This window comes from Propithecus coquereli, unplaced genomic scaffold, assembly GCF_000956105.1.
Source record: "Propithecus coquereli isolate 6110/MARCELLA unplaced genomic scaffold, Pcoq_1.0 Scaffold137, whole genome shotgun sequence".
In the NCBI taxonomy this organism is placed as follows: Eukaryota; Metazoa; Chordata; class Mammalia; order Primates; family Indriidae; genus Propithecus; species Propithecus coquereli.
In genome coordinates, this window is record NW_012137969.1 from 1,958,189 (window position 1) to 1,975,146 (window position 16,958).

At 53.0% G+C, this 16,958-nt stretch overlaps 1 protein-coding gene across 1 annotated transcript; it reads right to left on the reverse strand.

The window, feature by feature from the left end:
- Positions 1-2,657: 2,657 nt before the first annotated feature.
- Positions 2,658-12,815, reverse strand: NPTX2 (neuronal pentraxin II). The gene is made up of 5 exons (XM_012638948.1): positions 12,390-12,815; positions 10,561-10,777; positions 5,621-5,865; positions 3,853-4,032; positions 2,658-2,885 (listed from the first exon to the last, which is right to left on the reverse strand). The coding sequence occupies exons 1-5, from the start codon at positions 12,813-12,815 to the stop codon at positions 2,658-2,660; spliced, it is 1,296 nt and encodes a 431-aa protein (XP_012494402.1).
- Between the last annotated feature and the right edge of the window lie 4,143 nt (positions 12,816-16,958).

A 16,958-nucleotide genomic window follows, 5' to 3' on the forward strand; every position in this document is an offset into this window, starting at 1 on the left:
GCTCAGCCCTACCTTGGGGCTTTCACCCCTGCTGTTCCCTCTGCCTGAGACATTCCATCCAAGGTTGGCTCCCTCTCTTCAATTAGATCCCAGCTTAAATGTGACCCCAGGAAGCAGTTCCCTAGTTACTCCCTATCACACCCCAGCATTCTTATTTATGTATTTGCATACTGCCTACACTCCTGTTTGGAATTAGTCTCCATTTGAAAGGAGAACTTTGCTATCTTGATCACCATTGTAGCTCTGGTGCCTAGAATGGTGGCTGACACATAGCAGGTGGCCCAAATCCTTGCTGACAGACTGAACGGTAATACCTGCATTCAGCAGGAAGCTGCCTTTTCTTTCCAAGACCTTCCAGCTAAGGAGAGCTGGTGTTGAAGCTCCGGGAGGCTGTGAAGGATCCTGGTCTGCCTTCCCCATCGGCAGAGACCTGGTCCCAGGCTGCCTTTGATTTAGCTGTGTTCTATCACTTTTCAATTCATTAATCATTGATCGTTTGGCTACAGTTTCCATGGCAACCCTTAACCAACCAGAATATTTTATTATCCAGGGCAGTCTCTCCCTCACCCTTCTTGGAGAACCCAGTTCACTATCAAGGTGTTTTCTAGCCTTGTGCAAAGGGTTAGGGTCTTGAGTGGGGAAACTGAGGCCACAGGTCCCCTTCAAATGGGAGGTCCAAGGCATAAGGAACTCTCTGGATTGCATCAGTGATTCTTGCTTCTGCTTGTATGTCAGGAAGGCCAAACCTCCCACAGGAGGACCAGTGTGTGGCTATGATAAGGAGAGGGGGGTTCTCTCATCTTCAGTTCAGGTCAGCAAGGGATATGTTGGTCCCATGTTCTGGGCTCAAAGCTCTTCCCCTTGCAGGGAGGGAGTTATCGGACTCAGCAGGGTCTGAAGCCCTGATGCAAAGGTGTGCTCCTGGGGAGGCAGTGCTGGGGAATCAAGTCAGGTAGCTCAGCACCTGGCACGCATACAGAATGAGGGAACCCCCAGCACCTTTCAGGGGGAGATCTGAGTAGCAGGTTCCATCCTGAAGGGGATTCGAAATAAATTGCTCTCCGCCTGGTCTCAGCACTTTGGATTCCAAAGGCCCCCGAGTGGGATATCTGGCCTAATTTCATGTCCTACCCAACACTAATGATATTCAGTTCTTGCCAAGTTGTAATTCACAACATTGAAATTGGAATTTAGGAAGGTGTGACCTGCTGGTCTTGGTTTTAGAGGTTACAGCTTTCATCATAGCCTCAGTATCAAGTACATCTGGCATCTGGTGTCTAATCAGATGCTACTGAGGAAGGGAAGGTGCAGACTGGACCACACCCTCCCCCAACCATCCTCAGTTCCCCAAAGCCCAACAGACGCAGTGCACCCACCGCAGCCAGGCCTAGCAAGCCAGAGCCCCGCCCCTCCCTGCCCACAGCCCAGACGTGGGGAAGCAGACACCGAAGCATCTTCCAGTGCACTTTAATCAGAATTCCATCATCAGGAGAGTTCTCGTAGCATACAATGTCGGGATGGGCGTGTCAACGTGGTCCTACAAATGGAATTTCCACAGATTTGCACTTCAAACATGTATGAAAAATAAAATATATAATATTTAGCTTTATAAATTTCCCCACTTCATCACCTCATCTTTAAAATAAATTACGACCTCTGTCCAGCAGATTACGCACAGCCTGGAGTCACGAAGCAATATCAAATGGCCTCCACTTTCTTAAAAAGTTCTGGGGGAAATACTGGATGAAGACAGTTAGGTGCTTATAGGAGTCAACATGAATTAAAAACTAGCACACTCCTCACAGTGGGGCGAAACATCAAGAAATGGGAGCTTTCTTCTAATGGCTGTTCTTTTCTGTTGGGGAAAAATAAATCCTCCAAACCATACAGAATGGTTGTAAAAGCTGCAACTGAACTTTTGGCACCAGATGAGAAGAGAGGCCTTTTAAAGCCACAGCCAGTGATGAGTCAGTCAAAGTACGGGTCTGAGCGAGAGATGTTGGGGGTGCGGGGAGGCGGTCACAGCCCTTCTCCATTCTGCGTCCCCCTACGTCCCCTCTCTGGGGCCACAGCCGCCCCCTCTGCTGCAGGGAAGGAGGGCCGTGTCTGGGCGGCCGGCTCTCCTCCGCCAGCTCGGGCGCTGCTCAGACGGAAAGATTCACAGCGAACAGGACACACAGGGAAGGGCCTTGTGCAGATGAGGGGTAGCTGCTTTGCTGCGTGCTCATGGCCAGCAGGGATGCACTCACAAGGGACACTCTAGCAGGATGGCTGCTCAGCCATTAAAGGGGACAGACAGAAGGCGCACATGGGACACCAAGAACCCTAGAGGGCCGGCAGGGCTGGGGCCACACTAGCATTTATGGGGGTCCTGAAGGGGGGCTGACAATCGATTGTCAATCCCACCCACAGCAGGGAGTCAGATATTCCCCCCAGGGTGTTCTGACACTACCCCCAAAAGCAACAAAATCTCGGTAAGGAACAAACAAATAAGCTGGTGACAAATGCTGCCACAGCCTCAGTCTTAGACATTCCCCAGAATGGGCTTCGGGGCCCAAGCCCACGCTGGCAAGAGGTTTTACACAGTTTAACGGGGGGTAAAAGGCCCTGAACCTCCATAGGAACGGCCCTACCCGGCTGCCCAGAGGAGCAGGTGGCTACAAGTCGAGGAGACGCTCCTCACACGTCTCCACGGGCCACTTGGACGCCCCCCCAAACACGTCGACGTTGTTGTCCACCCACGGGATGATGTTGCCCGGCATGTTCGTGGAGCAGTTGGCGATATTGACAATTTCCTGTGCACGAAGGACGCGATCCCATATGTTGAACTGGCTGAGCTCGCCCACGAACGCCTGCGTGGCATCGAACCTGCCCCCCACGGTGTCCTGGGGAACGAGAGCAAGAAATCTGCATTGGGGCAGGTCCCTGGGCAAATGCGGGGAGGCGGGGGACCCGAGCATCGCCCTGACTCCCCCAACCCGGACCACTGGTTTCTGCAGATTCTGAAGCTCCAGAGCACGTCAGCCCAGGGACGACATCACTCTAATCACTCCTTTCTTTACAAGGGAAACTGAGGCTAAAAGGGGAGAACTTGTCCCAAAAGTCCCAAAGCCAGGAGCAGAGCCAGTCTCCTGACTCCACGCCCTCGCTGGGGAGGCACAGTGGGGAAGTGAGGAGGGCAGTCGATCGAGGATGGACCAGACTCAAAGCCCCCAGAGGAGTCTGTTCTCTCACTTTCCATCGTCAAATCTCAAATGCAGACTAAACCGTAGACACCAGACACCAACTCAGGCTTCCCCTCACCCAGACGTGAGTTTCTCGTTTCTCGAGGCAGCACCAAGCTCACTCTTTGCTCCCGTCTGCACATGGGTGAGCTCCCCACCCATCACCTAAGTGCTCCTCGCAGCGCACCTGAGCCAGCGGCCCCTGGAAGGGACCAGCCCTGGTGTCCCGAGTCAGCACCGCATCAGGCAGGGGCCAAATGCCCCAGAGACTCTCAGGAACACCTGGAGATGCCCTCCACAGCCTCTCCCCAGGAGGAGGCTGGATCCTGCGTCACAAAATGACCCGTGACCACAGGGGCACTCCTGCCCCCGTGTCTGACTTTATCTTGGAATCTGTCTATACCACCACACCCACCTGGTCCCTGTCAGTACGGGTCACGTCCCCACAACCATCCTCAGCCCCTCAGGCCACAGAAGGGGCCAAGCTGCCGGGGACTCGCTGCCCCAAACCGGCTGTCGACAGCTGGGGCCAGGGGAGGGGGCGGCCTGCAGACCTGGCCTTGTGCCACTGGCTGGCCAGCCCCTCTTCTGTCCTCTCTGGCAGGGCGAGAACCCGCCCTGCACCCACCTGCTCCTGCCCGAGGATCAGCACACCCCCTGGCTTGATGGGGTGCCAGGGGGCCAGGTTCTCCCCAGTGCCGAGCTTCTCCCCATCCTGGAAAGCTTCCCACATGCCGTCCCGCGTCGTCCAGGTGACACAAATGTGGTGCCACTTGCCGTCGCTGACAAACAGGGGCAGCTGCGCGACCTGTGGACAGCAGTATGCAGGTGAGGGCCTGTCCAGCCCCACCCCATGCATCCCCCAGGGCAGGGAGCAAAAAGGACACCCCAGAATCCCTGGGCCACTGCTCCTCCCACCATCTGGGCCCCCCCAACCCCCCTTCCCTGATACATGGGTGACATACCTGACCCCAGGTGTGCGACACAGGCACTCAGGAAGAAGGGGCAGCTTCAGCACAAGTCCCTGACCCCAGGGAGGCCCAATGTTAATAGGACACCCTTAGTCCCCAGCTTGGAGGAGGACCCAGCAGACATGAGGGACAAGCCCCCCATGCTGGCCCTGAGCTGGCCCTGCCAGAGAATCTGAGGGAGTCAGAGCTCGGCGGAGCCAATTTCCTCGGCAGACAGAGCAGGATCTTCACTCCCCAGGCAAAGTCCTGAGCATCCCTGGTGGCCATGCTGGCACTCAGGGACCTGTCTGTGTGCTGCCGGGGGAGTGGGAGGCGGTACCATGGCCTTCCATGTAGCGGCCTAGAGGCCTCCAAGCACGCGTGTGCGTGGGGGGCGCACACAGACTGCATGTGGAACTTGGGAAAGGACTTGGCCACCAGCAGTCCTGTAAGCACTTTCCATAGGATCCCGCAAACCACTCTGTTGTTACCACGGTCTCCTAGCAACCTGAAGCCTTCCTCCCAGGAATTGCATGTTTACAAGCTGCCCAAACAAGAGGAAACAAGGCTCTCAGCCCTATTGTGTCCCAGGGTGTCATTAGGACAATTAAACCCTGGCTCCAGGAAGTGGTCACTGCTAGCATTTCTTAAGCTTCCCCCAGGGCAGCTCAGTGAAGACAGAGCCAGGACCCGCCTGGGCGCAGCGAGTTGGTGTAGCCACTCAGAGGGCACTCTCTTTGTTATACTGAGTCTGATGTCAGAGTGGAGTTCGAAGCAGGGCCGTGGGAGGTCCCGAGGAGGCCAAGGTCTATGGAGAAGAGGCAAGACTGTGGTCCAGGGGACAGAGCCACAGAGCCCACGGTGGGGTGGGGAGGGTCAGGGCAGGTATGGACTTTGAGGGAGTATGAGGGGATTCTGGGGGTGACCAGTTTTACATTTTCATGGTGGTGGCAGCCGCACAACTGTGTGTGTTTGTCAAAACTGGCTGAACTGGACACGGAAAAGGGTAAATTTTACTGCATGTAAATTATATTTCCAGAAACCTGCCCCCCAGAAGATATGCTCATGAGGAGTCTCTTACAGTCACACATACACTCACCCCTAACCAGCACAGCCTGGGGGACAGCCCTCACTGACTGCCTGACACGGCCTGGGTGCCGGGGCCCCCGCTGCTCTGTGGCCAGACTTACAGCTCGGACCCCCACATGCTGCAGCTGTCCCTTCCTGCTCCCCTACCCAGCCAGCCACCCAGAGTGGGACAGACTTGGTACCAAGTCGTCCCCATGACAAGGAGCCCTGTAGATGCCTATGGCCCCTGCTGCGAGGACCAAGGAGGCCGTGGGCCAGCTGGGATCTGCGGGTAGCGCCTGCCCGTGGCCGGCCAGCTGCCCACCTCCCTCTCCCAGCTGACCTGTTCGTCGGGGGTGGGGGGCAAGCAGGCCTCACCTTGTCGTTGACGAGCAGCTCGATGGGGTTGTTGCCCCACTCTATCAGCACGATCTCGTTGGCCTGCCCAGGCACCGCATAGGAGAACGGGGTGCCAATGCCCGGTGAGGCGCTGGACCGCAGCCACAGGCAGATGGTGAAGGCGTACAGCTCGGGCAGCGTCTTCTTGATCTTGCCGTACAGGTAGTTTGTGCGGAGGGGGAGGGACACTTTGAAGGCATCTGGCGACTTGAAGGCGCTGTTGCCTGGGTGGGGAGAAGAGAGGCCGGGGCAGCGTGTCAGACCCCGCCCCCAGCACAGCGTAAAGCCTCCTCTCACCTGGACCCCTCTGGAAGGCAGTCCCTGAGCAAGTGACCAAGCACCTGCTCCACACCAGCCACCGACCGAAAGACACGGGACACAGTCCTCACCTCCAGGGAGCCTGCATTCACCTGGGTGGGGAGGACCACAGGAAACAAGCGGCACGTGAAAGAGGGGAGGCCAGCAGCGACCCCCGCTGCACAGTGCAGGGGAGGGAAGGTGGAGGAGGGAGGGAGGCCGGGAAGACGCAACAGAGAGCTCCGCGCAGAGGCCCAGGGAAGGGGGGAAAGGAGCACTTTGTGGGAGGTGCAGTGGGAACATCACAGAATTTAGCTCCGTCTTTAAGGACAGGAAAAGAGGCCTCCTGAAACCCAGAAGGAAAAAGCTCTGGTCCCTTCTGGTCACTACTGCCCCTTAGCATAGTCATGGCTGATGACTGGAAAGTTTGAGGAAGGGGCAGGGGTGAGGTAGATTTAATTTTCTTGGTCTGTTAAGCCAGAAAACCCTTTCTCAGCCATGTCTTGTTACCGCAGATATTTCCTTGAAATCTTGGCCCCTTCGGCTTCTTTAGCACGGGCAGGAAGCCGTGGACTTGGGCTTGGATGAAGAAAGTCTCACGGGGACCTGGGAGCTCGGTGAACGCTTGTCAAGTGAGTCCACATCACCTCTTGAGCGGCAGAATCACCGCCGCCGAGGTGAAGGAGTCAGGCTCTCGGGTCTTGACGCTACGACTGAACTTAGAAGTGGCTTTTCCGTCTAAATCCCTGATGTCAACTGCTTGGCTTCCATTTGCCCTTTCCTCCTCAAGAGAACACTGAGTTTATTGGCCACTTCCTGAAGTTTAGAACTAGTGGGAGGCAGAGAGAGGCAGGTGTCCTTCCCCACCCAGGTTAATACACCTGGCCAGAGCCTGGGCCCTTCCAGACCTTCCTGGCATCGAACCCCGCCCCTCCAGCTGCCCCTATGTAAATGGCATTAAAATCCTCAAAAACAAACTCTTAAATGGGTTTAAGTAATTTTCAGTGCAGTCTTGATTTAAGCTCAAAATTAATTTAACAACAACAGCTGCTGTCCAGGTATCACAGATTCCAAAATCTGTAGGACACTTGATTCTGTGAGCTGTCGCACAGCAAAAGTTTTCCTCTTATTTGGGGCCAACGCCCTGCTGGTGAAGGAGCCTAAATGCCCCTCACTGATCCGACAAGTACTTATGAAGCACCCACAAGAGGCCAGACAGTTTCTGTGGCCAGCAGGGTCAGAGAGGCTCTCTAGAGCCAGAACCGACAGAGCCGAGCTGCCTGCGCCACTGTGGAATGAAATCAGTCCCTTCTTCAGCCTTTCGGTAGAACAACAGCCAGAACCAGACAAATCTTTCTCCATCAGAGTCCCCCAAACCCATTTTCCAGCAGAGTGGATAAAACACAGGAGAAGCTCTTTGGCCCCATGGTTCACACCTATGTAAAGAGGCTTCTGCAAAGGAGCAGCAGGGCCAGTGCCACCTCCCAACCTCCCTGGAATAGCAGCGTATAGATGCTAGTATCTGGGCTGCACCTGTAGCAGGTACTCGCATCTGCTGATTGCGTGGTCTTGCCTGATTCCTCTTGCCCCGCTAAGGCAGGACACCCCTCAACGCAGGCTGCGGAGCTGTCAAGCACCAGGTGAGCGCTACGAATCCCGGTCACCTCAGGAAGCCGAGGGGCCAGGCCAGAGTAAAGGCTGGGACTAGCCCTTCATTAGGCTGAAGCAAAACAGAGAGAGAGAACCAGAAAGTCCCCACTCCCTGATTTCGTAGGTTACACTGTTGCCACATGGTGGCTCAGAGAGGTGAGGTGACTTATCCAAGGTCACATAGCTACTAAATGACAGAGCAGGGGCCGGAAGTCCCTTTTTGTGCTACGTGTAGCCCCTAGCACTTCATCTTCAAATGGCACATGACCACGTTCTTAATGAAGGCGCCACTGTCTAATGAAGAGAGATGGCTGCTGTGCTTGTGGGTGGGCAGGCTTGCCAATTTCACACAACTCAGTGTCGGTAATGTCGTTAGCTCGGTGACAACAGATAGGTTTAATTAGAGTTGGGAGAGCTGAGGGGCAGAGGAGGGGGCCTGTACCCTGAAAGCTGGTATCCTTTATTTAAATAAGACAGCTTGGAGCTTCAGAGGAAACTTAGTTAAAACCAATTATGAATTAAAAGCCCTGACCAATAAATCAGAAACTGCAGGTGGGGGACAAGGCAGGGGGTGGGGCGGCAGCCTGGGGCAGGGAGAGAGGCGGCTTTGGTCTTCTCAGCGCCAATGTTTACTTCAACCCTGAGTCGCGCTGTGCTTGGCTAGCTGGCCCAGATTTGGAGGCCCTTGCAGATGAGCGTGTCTCGAAACAAAGAAAAACGAGCATCCTCAGGCCCTGGGCACCTGCACCTCCACAGGCAGGGGTCGGGCACTTGCTGCTGGGCTCCAGGGAGCCTCCTGCCCAGCAGGGCTGGGGCCCACACACCGCTCTAGGCTGCAGCCTCCATTACTCTTCTGGGGTCACCACCAACTTCCATCCCAGCTCTGCCATCTGCAGCCGCATGACCGCAGACGTCACTTAGCTCTCTGACTTTAGTCTCTCATCTGAATGTGTCTACCTCACAGGTCGTGGCAGGGTTACAGAACATACGGAGTGCGGAACTTACAGACAAGCATCTGGCCCACCAATAGGCAGGAAATGACGGACCAAAGGCCAGGGCCCCCAAACCCCCCTAACCTGCTACATGGTCAAGGTCTATTCTGTCTGGGCTCAGTGGGATGCATCTAAGGAACATCATATATTTTTCAATCATGGTATATTTAGGGGCTGGGTGTTTACACGTCTCTTCACAATTGTCCCAAACAGGAAAGATACAAACTCAGAATTGCCCAGAAGACAAACCAGTCAGCAAATAATCACTTTTCTCAAAGACTTGTCCCAGAACTGAGCTGGCAGAACCGACAGAGGACTTCAGAGTTCCTGTGGAGCGGTCAGAGGGCAGCAGACAACAGAAGCTGAGCTGCCTCTCTGTCCCAGGTCCTGAGGACTCCGCACAAGTGGCCAGCTGGGGCCCTGGCCCTTGCAGAGCTCAGCTTCCCCTCTGTACCTGATCAGCTCCGGGGCTTTCAGTGAAACCTGAGGATCCAGAGAGTGGGTGCCATCATCGGGCTGGTGGGCCCGAGTCCTGACTGATTCTTTCTGGCTGTGAACAGACAGGTTAGGGATGGGAGGGAAATTCACAAACTGGCAGCTTCTAGGTGGCCAAAGCCATGGCTTAGCTTATAAGCCAAGTGAAACCAACACCAGCCTTGAGTCAGAGGATAGAGAATGGGGAGGTGCAGGTTTATGTGACCAACCATCAGGGTTCACCAGCTAGTGGCCCAGGTCCCACTTTGGTCCCCTCTCCCCAAAGGACACACATCTGGCTGAGAACTGAGAGTTTTTCTTATCTGTGAAATGGGTCTAACAGAAGTCCGAGCTCCCAGGGGTAAAGTGCTCAGCACATTTTCTGGTACTATGCTGTGCTCTAACTCAGTGGACTATTAACCCACCTCCTTGTAGCAACTTGGCCATTGGTACACAGCCAGTGAGAGCCCTCTTCTCACTCCACAGCCACCCCCTTTCAACGTACTAACTACCTTCAATGTGTCTGCTCCACAGCCCTGGGTGTCCCCAGGATCTGCTGAGGCTGGGTGGGATCAAGATGCCACACTCACCTGTGACTATATGCTGCCCTCCCCCCCCCACACCTCCTGTCATGTGAGAGAGGCCACAGCTGCAGCTGCTCTGCCTTTGGGGATGGCTCTTGAGACCTAATCAGTCTCCTGAGGCCACAAAGTAGCAGAGGCAAGGCAAAGAGGGAATTTTTTTCTGGAAACTCAAGAATCCAAGTCTCACAGGTAAGCTATACACACTCTTTTCTGAGGAGGGCAGGGAAGAAAGCATAGACTTTTCTGGAAGGAGAGAATAGGAAAGAGAAGAAGGGGGCCTGTAACTTGTGTCTGCTGGCTGAGAAATGGAACAGTAACCCCATTCCCTTCTCCATCTGGCCCTCCTCGGCCAAGGTCATTAAAAATGTCATTGGCATTCTGCTGTTGGGCATTCTATCAACTCAGGAAACTGAGTAATTAAAAACTGTCTTTGTCAGGTGAGTGCATCCTAGATGATTATACCAGGAAACACGAAACTTCACAGGCAGGCCACCCCGCAGTTGGGGGTTGACAACGCGGAATCATCTAGGGCCCTTGATAACGGGCCCTCCCCCTCCCTGTCTCCTGTGGGAGAAACTTGCCCACCATAGTGTGAGCAGACAGGAAAAAGACAAAAAGAATCTAATGCAAGGACTAGTTAAGAAGGGACCGAAATGCCCATGTGGTGGGAGGTCAGACAGCAGGTTGTTTATCCAGCTGGTCCTGAGTTCATTGCTTTTCCATGGACAGTGCCAGTAGGGCTGTGGGCTGGGGGCTAATTCCTGAGATGACCATTGTCGATCATCTTTGTTACTTGCTCAAACATCCACGAACCACCCCCGGGCTGTGCCACAGCCACTGCTGTCCACACTCAGAAATCCTGCATCTGCCGGCAAGGGATGAAAATCAGACCACTCCAGACAGAAACGACCAAAGCACGCACCTCGCTCCAGCTCGGTCACCCTCTGCAGCAGCGCGTTCAGGGCGCTCTCGGTCTTCTGCCGGTGAGCCGAGGTCTCGTTGTGGAGCAGGGACTTCTCGTCCTCCAGCTCGGCCACCTTGCGCAGCAGCTGCCGCTCCAGCTCCCCGAGCCGCCGCTGGAGCACCTCGCGGAAGTCGCCGGGCAGCCCCGCATTCGACACGTTCCCTCGGAGCTGGTGCTTTAATTCGGGAGGGGGGACACAGAGGGAGTTGAAAAGAAACTCTGAAATGGAGCCGCGATGGCCCCACCCCGACGGACCGCACCGGAGAAGCTTTCAAAATGCAAGCACTGAATCATGCCCGGCACAAAGGAGGGGCGCCTTTCACTGAAGCTTTTTTTTTTGTATGGAAAGGATTTCAAAGTCAGACAATTACTTTCCTGCAATATTTGAAACTTGCGAATCTCATTTTCTCTTCTCAAAAAGCTGTTTTTCTCCTCTTACTAAAAAGTCAAAATTTTAACCAACATCTAGAATTCTCTATTGAGTAAAGACCAAACCACAGCTAGGATTTTTTTTTAAAACAGTTAATCAATGGTACACAAAGGGCATGAGCTTTCCTCTAGAAATGAAAACAGCTCCCAAGTTCCAGGATGGCACAAAGGTAAATAACTATGCTCACAGAGATGTTATTGGAAAATGACAGATATAAACCATTACTATTTGGAATTCCAGAAATCTTTGTTTTTAATGCTGTTTCTAAAACCTCACCTCCTATTTCTTTTGCTCGTCTACCATCATGCAGTTCTGGAGGCAGCCTGCTGCTGCCCAGCCATGAGTCTTCGCAAGCTATTTATCCTTCTCTACAAAGTGCTCCAGTTTGTAAAAGCAGACAGTGGGACCTGACTCATGCCTTTCATTGTGGCAAGGGTTAAAAAATTAAATAATACACCTGACATATTTAGTACTCAAGAAGTGTTAGCTGTTAGTAATGAATCAGGGATACACAGATGCTGGAAATACTGTATTTAGCCATCATGCCAAAAGAAACCCTCAAATCATTTTGCAATAATTACCACCTGTAATTTAAACCTAGTTTTGCTAATAAGTATTTTCATTAACGCTATTAACAGAAACGTCCACACTTCTTAGAAAGAGTAGAACATAAAGATGAAAATCAACCGAAAATTTTTCTCAAAGTTCCAAAGGGCACGCATCTTCTGAGAGAGAACTGAATAAGGTCCCCTCCCCCAAAGTCATCTGGAAGGGCACCTTAAAATGGCTCAACTTGCAGACAGAGGCATCTTTGAAGTTAAGAGGTTTCCTCTAATACGATTTCTGGGGTTTCCAGTGATCCCGCTGCGCGCGCCTCCCGCCGACCACCCTCTGCTCCTGCACGACCCGATTTATTAAAGGAAACAGCAGATGCCGAGGGCAGCTGACCTCCGGCGGCAGCCTCTCAGCACCCCGCACCGCCTGCTGGAGCGCGTCCCCACTTGCGGAGATTTGCAACAAGAGGAAAAAGGCTCCTGGTCCCCGGGTATTTCGCGCCCAGCTAGGCCGTTTGGGTTCGAGAGCCGGGACCTCAGGAAGTGCACAGTGGGCGGAGGGGCAATCCTGGTGCACAGGGGTCGGCGGTGCGGGGCCGAGATTTAAACCTTTTCTTCCAGCAAGGGAGCGGAGGAAGCGTGCGATGCGAGGAAGTTCCCGAGCAGGATCCAGACCCACCCACTCCTGTTACCGCAAACCAGCTAACCCAACTCACCTAGTGGACAAGCGCGCCCAGCTGGGACCATGCACCCCCCCACCCCGTGGCCTCTCCCCCCATCCCCGGTCCCCCGCGCGCCGCTACCTCGAGGCTCTCCAGGCGGTCCTTGAGGGTCTGTAGCGAACGGCTGAGCTGCTCCACGACGTGGCCGGGGTCCCGCGGCAGGTCGCCCATAGTGTCCTTGCCCGTGGCCCCCGCGCCCCGCGCCTTGCCGCTCGCCAGCCCCTCGCAGCGCGCCAGCTTGCCCGTGAGCTCGCGGATGGCCTCGCGCTGCGCGCCCAGCGTCTCCTTCTGCTGCACGACGGTCTCGCGCAGCTGCAGCACCGCGGCCCTCAGCTCCTCCTCGGGGTTCAGCGCGCCGCCCTGCATGGGCATCGCAGGCAGCGGGCAGCCGGCGCGAGCCGCCTCCGGGGGCAGCGCGGTGCACACGAAGCGGCTGCCAGGCACCGGGCTATCCTGGGCCCTGGTGGCCACGGCGAGCGCCAGGCCGGCGGCCAGCAGTGCCAGCATCCCGGGGCCGCCGCGCTCACCTCAGCATCAGCAGCGGGGGACGCCGTCGGGGCGCGCGGCCGGAAGCGCCTTGGCAGCGGGCTGCGGCTAGGCGCGTGGAGAAGCGGAGCTGGCGCCAAGTGCCGTCGCGCAGCCGCACCCTCTGCCCCGCGCGGTGCTCTGGCCCAGCCCGGCCCGCGCTCCCTTTCTTAAGCTGGGGTGAGGGCGGGGCCGGCGCGGAGGCGCGCGCCGCGAGCTCTCATTGGCCCGGCTGGGTGCGCGTCAGGCGGAGGGCGGGGCGGGGGCGCTTCTCACCGCGCGCTGGGCAGCCGGGCGGGCGCGTGGGCCGGAACCTGAGTTGCGGGCGCCGGGTCCCGGGGCCCCCAAGGAGCGAGGACTGAGGTTCAAAATGGACCATGGGGCCCTCGGAAGCCTCGGCCGGCCGTGCCTAGGCGCCCCTGGAACCCACCCGAGGACGCCGGCGTCCCGGGCTGAGGAGAAGCCAGGAGCCCCTCGGCGCCCCGGCGCCCCCCGGCGGCTGCGGGTTTCCGGCGCGGCGCGAAGCCTCGCGGTGCGCCCCGCCGCGTTGAGGGGTCGTTAGCCCCGCTTCGCCGGGAGGAGCCCAGGCGGGGCTCGATCCCGGGCCGCCGTCGCGAGCCACCTCCGCGGCAGGCGTGGGCCTCCTCGTCACGGCCTGGCCGCCTCGCTCTCGAGGCGGGAAGCAGCCGCACGACGGCCGCCTCCGGATGCCGCGGTCCCGGGCCGCCCTCCGCTTCCCCGCCCCCGCCCGCGCCGCCGCGGAGGACTCTCTGGAGGAATTCTCGGGGCTGCGGGGACCGGGACCGGGCGCCGGATGCCGAGGGGGGCCGGAATCACGAGGCCACTCGCAGAGCTCTCACGTGCGTGTCCAGCGACAGCCCTCTAGGCGGTGACCTGAGTTTCATGTAGTTCATTCGCCTGGAGTCATCTCGATGTTGCCACGTAGTAAACAGTGCCCTGTCCGTGTAAACGGGCCCACAATGTCCACTTTCCGAATTTGAGACTGCTGCTTTCGGATTCCTGGAGAGAGAGCAGATATGTACAGAAACCCCAAAGACAGGAGCAAATTTGTTTCAAAATCTTGTCTGTGGCTTACACACAAGTTCACAGTGATGTTGATGCACAGCTACAGACTGCACATTATTAATGGAAATCTTTTTTTCTCTATGTTTTTAAGAAATCCTGTTTCAAGGTCATTAATCATATTATCCATTATACTAGAAACAAATGGATTTGTCACTTGTGCACAGAAGCCGAGATTGGTTCCGAAAACAAATTGTATCAAAATAAATGAAATTATTATGATAATATAAAATAGACTGCAGTGATTAATCTCTGGAAACCAAATTCTGACCTGCTTTGCACTTCAAACAATAGATTCTGTTATGTAAATAGTTGTGGGGTTTTCAAGGACAGTGTTGCTAAATTACAAGAAAAGTTTTATTCATGTAAATCTCTTCATGGATATAAATAAGAGACAGGAAACCTGGTCTACACAGTCCCCAAAGCAGAGGACAATGGAAGTAATGATGGTTCTTTAACAGAAAAGGTATGGGGTGGGAGATGGGGGGTGAGTAATGGGCTAATATCTCTGTTAGTCTGCATCACCAGGAGGTATCAGTTTCACCTTGTAAATATGTCCTTGAATAGACTCATTCTTCCTACACCATTTTTCAGCTCCTTGAAAACTCCAAAAGTCCAAATAAGCCTCCTTATACACGAATTGCAATAATGAAGGCAACAAGGTTGCAAAGCACTGTACAGTGTTACGTTTTAGATGATTCACAAGGCACCAAATCCAGACACGTTTGGAATTATTTAAATAAAGATGTGACTTTCCAATTTTCACTCATAGGTTTGATGTTCCTTTTTACTCATAGATGTAGGTGGATCTTAATTGGATGAAACAATAGAGTATTATTGTTCCTATATTGTTCTATATATCCTCTCTTGACACAGACTGATACATTCATATTTGCAGCTATTTGAAATAGAAGCTTGTTCCTTTAATAATTAAATAAAATCAAGTGTATTTCCAGAATTCTAATTTCCTCCTGAACAAAGAAAGCAGTGTACAAGAATAAAAATAGCATATATCTCCAAATAATTACTCTTAAATTTCTTAAAAGAGGTTCCAATATGAGAAATGATTAGAGAAATTACCAAAGCTCAGATGGAAAGACTCGGACATTTGAGATGTTATTTTCTTTGGAGGCAGTATGATCAGAGTTAACAGGGTGTATGCTATTTGGGGTTTTATTTTATCTTTCTGGTGCAGTGGAAAGTCTGCCGGCTTCAGAATGAGGGGTCTGAGTCCTAGTATCAACTCTGTCACTAGCTAAGCGGTTGTGGACAAGTCATTTCTCCTCTCTAGAGTTTAGTTTCCTTGTGTATAAGATAAGGATTAGACTAGTCTCTCCAAAGATGCTTCTGGCTATACTTAAGAGCTTGGTAGTTTAGAAAAGAAGGAATCATTGTTTAATGTGAGGGCCATTTCAGAACCTTGTTTTTTCTCTGTATGTTATGAACCACCTGTAGTCAAGGCTAAGTGTGGAAAGGCAGAGTGGCTGTGTGATACAGCAAGTGAACCTGCACACAAGGAGATGCTGTAGCTGTGGTTAAACCTGCTCTCAGCAACGTGAAATCATCCTCGATTTACTCACGACACAACAACCTTGTCTACCTGAAAGATCCTGCATGTCTGACTCATGCTATCCGTGAGGACACTTACGTGAGTGGCAGAGACCAGGGCCCACAGATTTTCCTCCACTTGAAAAGTCGTGCAGATCCGCAGCAGTGAATCAGCTCCACCTAATCTCTTAGCGTAACTGATGCTGCAGCATAGTAACCACCCACTCATTCACTATGTCTGCTGGTCCCAGGTCAGCTGAGAGCCCAGTATGGGCTCAAACCGTGTGCTGGGAATCCTGATGAGCTCATTCCGCCTCCATTTTATTGCCCCATCTGTTTGGTTCCCTTGTTCTTCTCACATGCATTTTTATCTTGGTCTTCTGGGAAACGTGCTAATTTCCACCATGGTGTCAGAGGATCCCATCTTATACTTTCTTACATTTCCTCCTGTCTTTCTCAGAGCCACTTGGGAAGTCAAGAATGGGAATGTTAGCTCAGTAACAGAATCCAAGGACAGCTTCCTGCAAACATGACTCAGGAACTGTCCTCGGTGCTGAATTTCAATCGGAAGGGGAAATAAGAGCGGGGTGTGTGTGTGTGTCTGTTTGTAGGATTCAGTGCAGATACAACAGAATTTAGAGGCTCCAGAGGATCCTGGCTAATACTCTGTTATACGTAAAATGCTATGATGCTTTCAAGAGTGGATTTTTCACTAGATTGAACTGAATGGTAGAATGGAAAGAGCTTGAGCTTTGAAGTCAGACAGCTCTTGTTTCAGTCTCAGTTTTATAACTTGCAATTTGGCCTTGAGAGATTGGCTTAACCTCTCTGAGCCCCAATTTTGTTATGTAGAAAATCAAAGCTAAATTTACTACAAAGTATTGTTGTCAGGCTTGAGTGAGATAATGTATGTGAACATGTTTGGCATATAGCAGGTGCACAATAGATGCTAATTGTCCTTTTCTTTCTTTCTTTTTCACTGGATTCAGAGGTGAATTATGTAAGTCCTTTTAAAAAACAAAGTTTAAATTTTTCCTTTATTTTATACATATCCTTTAGAATTAAATAAGGCAAGAATACTTGAGAAAGAACAGGAGGAAAGATAAGGATGAGAACTTCAGGAAAATTTATTGATGTCTCAGCAAGTCTGTGGGTTTTTTCCCTAAGATAAAGCATGGTATTATTGAATTTTAATCAGGGGAGTCAGTCAAAATGAACTGTTTCACACCTACACTTAGAGTATATCACCAAACTGTATGTCTGGACCCAACTAAAAGATTTGTGATATTTAACATTGACGTGCTTCTGAGTTTGTACTGCTATGGGAACCAAATAGATATAAGTGCCCCCCCCCCGAAGATAAAGCAAATGGTCTTTCTTCAACGCATCTGTGTTCTTATTTAATAACATATTTATGACTTAATTTTGGGAGTATGTGATATGAGACACTGAATTTTCAGAATTTTTGCCCCTGTACAAATATATGTTGACATG